Here is a 9,730-nt window from a genome sequence, read left to right on the forward strand (position 1 = left end):
ACATGTGAAGCATCATTTGTATACAGGATAAAAATTTGTTTAAATAAACATGGCAGTGCATTAAATTGGACTGTACAAAATAACATATAGAGAAACTGGAGGGACATTTAAACTCTGTCTTAAAGTCATGGCTGGGAATTTCATTAAATATGGATGGTACATAGTAACTTCTCAACCTCTTCACATAACTTGTTTAAACCCGTGGTTCGGCCAAGCATTCTATTTTCCTTAAAGTAACACCTTTTGTCACTGGAATTTTGTATTGACTGCATTACTAATAACACAGTGTCAACACACACACACCCAAAAAACTGGTTACAGATCTCGAAGGATCTCCAACTCATCATATTTCTGTTTTATGTCACCGAGTGCAAATTTGTGCCGTAAATTATGGAACTTGCTATACTCAGTAAAGCACTTAAACAAAAGCTAAAGTTTTTGCCAAAACGCTAGTGCTGGATGTCTTCTCTAGTGGAGGGACATGGCCTCACCTTCAATTGTTAGTGGTGAAGCTGGTGCTACGTATGTGCACACCTGAAGATAGGTGCGTGTAAATGTGTTGCATTTTTCAAAAACATGGGGTTTCTTTTTTTTGTATTTGTCGATTTCTGAGCTTACAAAGAATCTAATTGTTGCCGTTATACGCGCTCTAGAAAGCAAGAAATAATGATCAATCTACATTCCGTGACAAGTGTGTACTGCGTCTGGTCCTTGAAAACGAGCAGTGAACACAGATATTAAAGTGCGCATGCAGGGTGCAGAATACAGTTAGCGTGATGGGTGGGGCTTCATTTAGAAGGCTGTTTTTCACTCTCCAATGAATGCATGCGCTTTCTTTTTTTTTTTTTGCGCGGCAGTGTTAAAGGCCTCATTCTCCACCAAATCTAATGTTGGCGTTGAGAAAAAAAATCACAAGTTGGCAGCAACATGGCCGGTACTGAATGGGTTGTGTAAAAGAAAGAGGCCACAAGACTTGGCCGAGTTGGAAGGATAACTTCTTTGAGATGGAAGGGCAAGGTGGGATTTCACCTCTCCGGGAAACTTGGATCCCAAATTAGACACCTTATTTCTAAGCCATGCTGGCATGTTCGTAGGGCTTAGTTAAAACTGAGCTTTATATCTATGTCAGGTGCGGTCTTGTACACAATGTGGCAGATTACAAATGTATGGTAATAAGTATGTGTGAGACAATACTTACAATGCAATACAATGCAAGCATGTTTTCGCAAGCTTGTTGGTGCATTACTGTACTTGGTATTTAGCGCACAGACAGACAAGCAGAGGAAGGAATGAAGTTGACAAGATACACCCTATCCAGTCACCTTTGCTGTCATATCATACCCTTAAGGGGACCAAACACTGACCAAAACATGTCAGGAGGTCATGGTGAGAAAGAAAAGGTCCTGCCTCCCAGTGTACAGACATCCACTCTAATATTCCAGAAAAAGGATTTATGATTTTAACTGGCAATGAATGTGACTGAAGTGATCGCTTGCTGTGAAATACTCTCGTTATCATAGTCCTCTTTCTTCTTTTAGCTCATCATGACTTATTATATTTTGCTTTATTTCTTGGATCAAATGGTGACCATGGCCCACTCAACATTTGCACGTTTCTGTGCCAAAGCCCAATCGTCATTGCAGTTGCTGCTTGTGGTTTCCAGCATTGGACTGTATAAGAATGAGTGCATGCACTGAATAAAATATTCTCAGTAAGATTTTTCTACAGCACTTCTAACAAAACCGTCAATTCTCCGAGCTTTTCACTGCACCAAAAAAAAAAAAAAAAACAATTATGCCAAGCATCGAGTGTTTGGTCCTTTTATGATGATGATGATGAACTGATTTTTTCTGGCGCAAGGGCATCTATGGCCAAAGAGCGCCAAACACAAGGTGAAATGCCATCTCCGGTTGATGTGATAGCTTTGGCGATTATGATGATGATGTGCTAAAAGCTATGGTGTATAGGGCCTAAAAGTTCGTTTGCAGTGTATGATCTCTAAAAACAGTGGTGTATAGAGCCTAAAACATTCCGAGATGTATAGTGGTCTGAGTAAAATATTAAAAGAAGAAATGTGCGTCAGCATAAGAGTTCACAGACAAAAGGAACGAGGCCCAGCTTTCTCGCTTGGAGATGCGTCGAACACGCCTGCCATTTGCCTTTGCTCGCTTAAAGGCAATTAAGTTTTCAGCTGTGGGGTGTCGTCGCAAGTTCGACTATGCCTTGTTCTGAGCTTCACGAGCAGTCTTACATTCTGCATTCCACCAGGGTCTTCGTTTGTTTCGTGGCTTACTTGACGTTTGTGGGATGCATTTTTCTGCACCTTCTATAATGTGCAGTGTGATCAAGCGCTGAGTTTCATCTACATCCAGACCACTAATGGATGAACAAGGCAGTGATGAGTGTTCCCTGAACATCTTCCAGTTGGCTGCATTTTCTTTGAATTTTGTGGGATTCGACACATTTTCATTTCCGTTCCCAGTATATTTTATTAAGATCGGAAAATGGTCACTTCCGTATAGATTGTTAATGACAGTCCACTCTGTAGCTGCCAGGAACATCGAGGAGCCAATGGCTAGATCTATGGATGTGTAAGAGTTATGTGCTATTTTGTAGTAAGTTGGCTGTTTCGTGTTTAGTAAGCATGATCCCGAGGACAATAAGAATTTTTCGATTAGAACACCTCGGGAGTCCGTTCTTGTACATCCCCATAATGGGTGGTGAGCATTAAAGTCTCCGACCAGCAACCAAGGTTCCGGAAGTTGATCAATAAATTTTTCAAAACTTTCGCTACTTAGCTTATAAGTTGGAGCAATATACAGGGAACATACCGTTGTTATTTTACCATAAACTAAGCTTCTGATTGCCACTGCCTCTAAGTCTGTGTTGAGTGAGATGTTTCGAGAGGGGATTGATTTTTGTGTTACAATGGCAACGCCACCAGAGGAGTGAGAGCTGCCTTGCCTGTCGTTCCTGAATACATTATATTGCTTAAGGAAATTTGAGTCTGCTGGTTTTAAATGGGTTTTGTTGTGGACAAAGTATGTTTGGTTGATAGTCCGCAAGAATTTCATATATATCATCTAAATTTTTAAAGAGTCCTCGGCAGTTCCAATAAATGAGAAGTGCCATAATTAAAAGTTATTTAGGGGACAAGTTTAAACTTAGGTTTGTAGGTCCTTGGGACCTGTTATTGGGACTTTTCCCCTTCTTTTTCGCTCCAGTGAGCTTTGCCGCCTAGGCAGTTGGGGTGAAGAAGTTGTGTCCATCGCATCTTCAGATGCGGTGGACGACTGTGCAGAAAGCACAGAATTGTCAGTTTTAGGCCTTGACTCATGGGTCGAGGCCTTTGGGCCGGCTGACCTGGGGGTCCGCGCGCAGCCGGCTTTGTGGGTGGTGGTGGAGTAGCGCTAGCTGACTCCACCGAGGGCGCAGGTGGCGCTGCCCTGGAAGAACTGTGTGCTTCCTGGGCAGGTGCCGACGACCGCTGTGATGCCGCGCCCTGCTGCGTCACAACGGAGTAGTGTGGCTTTTGAGGAAGAGAAAGCCGCTTTCGTGCCTCTCTGTAAGATATGTTTTCGGTGACTTTCAGTGTAATTATTTCTTTTTCTTTTTTCCAGTACGGGCATGAGCGTGAATAAGCTGGGTGGTTACCTTCACTGTTTGAGCAGAGAAGCGGCTGTTCTTCGCAGTTGTCTGTAGGGTGTTCGTGCAAGGCACACTTTGCACATGTGAGTTGGCCACGGCAACTCTGAGAGCCATGGCCATATTTCTGACATTTGAAGCAACGGCGTGGTTTAGGGATGTAGGGCCTCAGTTTTATCTTTGTGTAGCCTACTTCGACAGATTCTGGGAGAGTGCTTGCAGCAAAGGTGAGTACAATGTGCTTTGTTTCTATCTCTTTGTTATCTCGTCTGATCTTTATCCGGTAAACATCTGTGACATTTTGTTCCTTCAGGCCTTCAAGAAGTTCTTGTTCACTCACGTACCTAAGGTCATCATCAGAGATGACTCCTCGGGCAGTGTTTAGTGATCGGTGTGGGCTAATCTGTACTGGTATTTCTCCAAATGATTCGACTGCACTTAGCTTCTGATACTGATGATTGTATATTAATTCTAGTAGCAGGTCACCGTTTCCAAGTTTCTTTATCTTATAGCCCTGGCCAATGGCCTCAGTCAACGTTCGAGAAACAACAAATGGGGACACAAGTCGTGCAGTGATTTCCTCGTGGTCACTGTGGACCACGTGGAAACGAGGAAAGTTGTTTATGTTCTTTGAGAAGAACATGGTGGTCTCGGTGCGCCCCCTTTTAGAAGGAGGACGATCGGGGTTAAGGAGTTTAGATGCCATAAAATGTATATTGTTCGGCTGCAGTGCCAGCCACCCACCATGGAGCCCAACGAGGAGACGGGACAGAAATTGTCAATTCCTGCCCACGCCAGCTGTACACCGTAACTATAACCCAATATGGCGTAACTCAGGGTAGCTAGCCACACAAGGTTAACCCTCGCCGCCTGGAAGTAGGAAGAAATGAAGAAGGTAAGAGAGGACAGGACAGTTCTAAGAAAGAAAATAGGAAAGTGAAAGATGGAGAGGAGAACAGGAAAAGGCGACTGCCGATTTCCCCCGGGTGGGTCAGCCCGGAGGTGCCGTCTACGTGAAGCTGGGGCCAAAGTGGTGTGTTGCCTCCGCCGAGAGGCCTTAAAGGTCCGAACACTCGGCATCGGCTCAACCACCAGGATCCCCTTTTCCCCGGACACGGCGATGCCACGCACGGCTAAGCGTGGGTGCTGGGGTCCGTGGTCTCGCACGGTACACCAAACATCTGCTTTAGCAGGTGCCCCCTGCGGGGTGTTTGGTCCTTTTAAAGGTGGAGCTTAAGTAACCCCAAAACATTTTGTCAACAGCACGTATTACAAGGCACTTGCACAACAATAAAAGGGTTACAATAAAATTTTATATATAAAGAAATGCCTTACTGGTTAGGAAAATAAAACCAGAAATAGGATTGTAAACTTAACATGAGACCACTCAAAGATGTTTCCCTGCCACCATGTTTGTTTGTTATCCTTAAAAGTATCTTGCTTATCTTGTGGCTTAGAATGCGTACCATTACACCTGAAGAATGTGATCAATGAAGACTACTAGGTGCTTGCAAAATGGAAATGCAATGTAGCTTTTAAGGCAAAAGCCTTTCTAGGCTCATGGAACGAAATCCCGTGCATGAGAGTAGTGCGCGAGATTTGTGTGCAAGATCTGTCATGTTCTGCGTGATTCCACAAGATTAGTTCTTGTCTAGCATTCCTGCCATCTGAAATGCCATATGAACGCGCGCAAAGGAACGCCACGCGACAGGAGTGATGGTGTACTGTCCAAACACACACTTGTCGGAGAAAATGCGACAGATACTGCATCTTTCTTTTCCTGTAAACCAATTCTATGTAGCACTGCAACGAACGCCGATAGGAGGCAAACGATGATATGACAGGAAGGGTAGGCTTTCACCATTCTCCTCTTAAGAGACATCTAAGAGACCCTCTAATTTTTTTTAAATGAGAGAGCGAGGAAGGAGTAGTAGTGGACATGCTTGGGCTGGTGATATTCCCTCGTTTGGCTATGTTTTCCAAGCCATAATGACAAAACTGGGTATTTTGTTAAATCTGAGGAACTAGTTTCTGATTGCCCCATGAAGTTGTGACCCTAGAAAAAGAATTCTTTCACATTAAGTAGCAAATATACTCTTAAGCTTCTCTGACCTAGAATTTTATGAGGAAGGGAGCTGTGAGTTATATATATATATATTGATTATTCCTCAAAGCGAAAACTGAATTTTCAGTAACCACTGAGAACAAGAAACACAGAAAGCAGTGACCATGTTCAAGCAATATTATACTAGTAGTAACTATGAAACGCGAGAATGTCACTGCACATCTCTACTGCTGTGAATGAATGAATGGAGCTGCGGACATTCCTGAAACCATACAGAATAAGTAGAGTGCTACTACAAGATAGTTTCCTAAGTTGCTGTCATCTCAGAAAGTACTGTCACCTCAGAAGGTAACATCATCTCAGACATAATCTACCTAATTTTACAACAATGTATAAGAATGACTCCACTGTTGCAAATTAGGCAGAACATGTCTAGAAAATAAAGCAATCACAAAGAGAAAGTTTCAGTAGAATTAAGCAAAACTCAGTTTTTACGCAGTATTCGGCTTAAGACTGGAGGCAAAGTTTGAGACTCACTAGAGTCAGGAGCTAGGAAAGTTAGTATATAGTTAAGGAATACAGCCTACAAAATAGACACAAAGTGAACAACACAGAATGACATGCTGCCCTGCAAAAACATTAAGAGATCTTTTGTCCTTTTGGCCTTTAGGGAATTTGCAGTAGCACTTCTTGTGTTCTCAAAGTGAAGGGGTTCAGGAAATATGTGACAGCCCAAACCAGTCTCCTGCTATGCCAATGCAGAGGTGGCACCTCTCTCTCTCCAGTTCAGAGGAAGGAGGGGTGCAGCCTTTACTTATAATAGATGGCTCTTTGATGCCCGTTCACACAACAACGATAAGTGCTGCAGATGCTGTTCGGGAACGAACAACCAAGGAAACAGCGACAACCATTTTACTGCCATTCACATCCCCACTTACACTGCTTCATATAAAAGATGTTTTCAGCAGCTACCACAATGAGGTCAATAGAACTAATGTGGCGACCCACTGTGACCAACTTGTTGTATAAAATGGGACTTCACACACACATGATCACCATCCACTGTCTGCTCAATGCCAAAAATGCGTGAAAGAAGTAAATGAATTTTCTTCAAATTCGAGCCACCAAAAAAGCTATCAAAGTTTAATATTTTCTGGAGAAGAGCACAGCAACTTGATGACAGTTGGCACGTTCATATTACTTGGAATGGCAACATCAGTGTTGTCACCTGATAACAAAATGTGCTGGCAGGCTAGTTTGTGAGGCATCTTGTGAATAACAGCGCAAATGCAGACAAACATACTAGAGCACTGTTTTCGTTGCTCTTCTTGTATAGTGTTTTTGTCTGTGTTTGCACTGTTCTTCACAAGATGCCCGATAAAGTTGTATTAAAACATCATATTACATAGAAACAAGAAACTCACAGGGCAGTTACATATATGCATAGAGAACTCCGGAATGAAATAAAAAAAACATTCCAGAAACAGCCATGCCACAGCTAGCCACACAGTAGGCAATGGCAAAGACAGAGCAATTGCGCCGGGCTGCGACATCGTTGAAGACAATCGAATAAAGGGCAACAAACACAAGCCATGCCCATGTGAACAAACAATGAAGTACTGCAGAGAACAAACAACGCAGCAGCCCAATGCATGTGACTTTTTTGCACGGAAGCCACTAGCAGACAGGCAGCACAGCGCCCTCTAGGCAAACGCAAAGGATCATGGGAGAATCGTCTCCTACCACTACTTCTGGTTCTAACTTTCTCTCCTTGCTCCATTGCAATACATGCAATCTCCATGTTGATTTCACTTATCCTAATTGTGCTATAACGTCACTGATTGTAAGTCCATATAGCCCACTGGCAGCCTTTACAAGCTATGAGGCAAATGCCTCTAAAACGTACTCAACTTTACAAGTTTTGGCACTTTGCAGCACGGCAAGTAGCAAATTATAATAATTAATGTTAGGCTTTAAATTTGTTCAGGCTTTATGAAACTGGCTGCAGCGCAGCCACAAAACAGATAGCTTATAATCAGCTGGCATGTTAACCATGTCAGCACATGCTTACCTTACGAACTGTCCATTTTTGGCCTCACCTGATGCATGAATGCATCAAGTGCTGGTTTGTAGAATAAGCGATATCAACACTGAGAATGCATGTACAACAATAGAACAAATAGACCAGGTTTGAAAAGGAAGGAGTGGTAGCAGACAATTCTCCCATGATCCTAGGCATTGACATATGAAACATCTCATCAGGAGCCGTATTACGCAATAATCACATCACAAAGACTGTCCCAAACCAATCAATCAGCTGCACTTCTATTTGTCAATTCTGTTCCGACCAGTGGAAGTGTCGACCAATAGGAGCAGAGGCTAACTGAGAGGTTTGCAACAGCTTTTGCAATGTGAGCATTGTGTAATTCAGCCTCTGAACGTACCATATAAAAACAGGTTCCGTTAATGCTACGTAAATAACGCTTTTAAGATGAAGTGAAGATTTCCCACTAAGATACCGCAAAGGCCCTATCTTTTCAGACAGGTAGGCAATGTGGTCGCTCCAAGTCAGGGATTGGTCAAAGTGTATGCCCAGATATGTAACAGTCCTCCTTATTAGTAGAGTGAACTAAATTCTACTGCCATGGTTTGGCAGTCCCAAGAGGAACAATAAGAGCTTAGGTAGAGCTGTTGGAGCGGAAACGCGTGATCAGCATACACGGCGCCAGACAAATTCCCACATTCTGATGTATTAACACAGTGTCATAACTGGTCAAAGTCTGCCAGGCCAGCTACGCAAGGATGCCTAGGCGACAGCGTTTAGGAAATGCGCACGAAACGCGACTGGTGTCACCTGTTCACTCCAGCGTCCACGGAGACAGCAACCCCGTTGTTTTCAGTGAAATCGGTCTCACTGCATGTAAAAAAAGCAAGATTATCAGTTGCTGAACGAATGCCGAATGCGGTTCCTGCACACAATGCATCGAAATGAACAAAAATGAAAGGCCCCGATGCAACGCTCATACACGCTATTGTTGAAACGCGTGATCAACATACACGACACCAGAACAAAATTCATACATTCCGACGTCGTTTCAAACACTGTCATACAACTAGCCAGGCATGTAGAATGCCTGAACGACACCATTTATAGCATCCGATTGCTAAAGAGCCAGTTAAGAAAAATGCACGAAACGCGAATAGTGTGACCTGTTCACTCCAGCCACGCTCCAGCGTCCAGAGACGGCACATATACAATTAGACAGGCATGTGCAATGCCTGAACGACAGCATTTATAGACGTCTGATCACTAAAGGGACAGTTAGCAGAAACGCACAAAAAGCGAGTGGTGTCACCTGTTCACTGCAGCGTCCGCAGAGTCGGCACATGTCTTGGTTTCGCTGATTTCTTTCATACTTCACTTCGAGGCCAGTCGCTTGAAGATACTTTAAGCCCCTAATGAGAGCCGCAGCCACTAAATGCAGACAACGCGCAACAACGTTGTATCTACACTATCTACAAGCCGTCAGTGAAGACCGCAGGTTATAACAATGTTACTAGAAAAAACTCTAGTAGTGTTGGACTGGTGGGCCTGGTGCGCTGCAGCTTTGGCCGAACATGTGGCGCCGTCTGGGAGGCGCCGCTGTAAAAGGCGGCTGTCTGGATCCGCAACCGTGGGTAGCGCCGACGCTGTGTTCCGATTTCTTCTTGGTTCCCCGTAAGAATAAAAAAATAAGCGCCGACTGAAACAATGGGCCTGTACTTACTTAGTCATTTCGAATCTCATATCGCACCCATTGCTTTTCGTTTCAACTGCGCATTTTTTTTTTTTTTTTTTACAGCACTTGACGCTAGGTTTTTTTCAAGCATGCACGAGCGATCACTTATTTGTATCGAGCGCGCAGCACGCGAAAAACACACACACAAAAAAAAACGGGTCTTTTTTTTTTTTTTCTTTTACTTCTGGACCCAACTCGAGCTCTAAAAGTTGTAACAACTACTAAAAGTTGTAACCAGCGC

At 43.5% G+C, this 9,730-nt stretch overlaps 1 protein-coding gene across 8 annotated transcripts in view; it reads right to left on the minus strand.

Moving 5' to 3' along the window:
* LOC146205494 (zinc finger CCHC domain-containing protein 8 homolog) overlaps window positions 1-9,347 on the minus strand; it is a 41,672-nt gene extending 32,325 nt beyond the window's left edge. For 5 of the 8 annotated variants that reach the window (XM_084590209.1, XM_084590207.1, XM_084590203.1 and 2 more), the window contains exons 1-2: window positions 9,067-9,345; window positions 8,565-8,624 (exon numbers count right to left, since the gene is read on the minus strand). In XM_084590209.1, the coding sequence (XP_084446335.1) occupies window positions 8,565-8,624; window positions 9,067-9,125 (119 nt within the window). In that variant the 5' untranslated portion in view covers window positions 9,126-9,345. Of the gene's footprint in view, window positions 1-8,564; window positions 8,625-9,066 lie in introns of all 8 variants that reach the window. The other 3 variants (XM_084590204.1, XM_084590202.1, XM_084590205.1) reach the window with 2 other exon arrangements.
* Window positions 9,348-9,730: the final 383 nt, after the last annotated feature.

Source organism: Amblyomma maculatum, chromosome 1 (assembly GCF_055883805.1).
Source record: "Amblyomma maculatum isolate TAMU_Amacu chromosome 1, ASM5588380v1, whole genome shotgun sequence".
Taxonomy (NCBI): Eukaryota; Metazoa; Arthropoda; class Arachnida; order Ixodida; family Ixodidae; genus Amblyomma; species Amblyomma maculatum.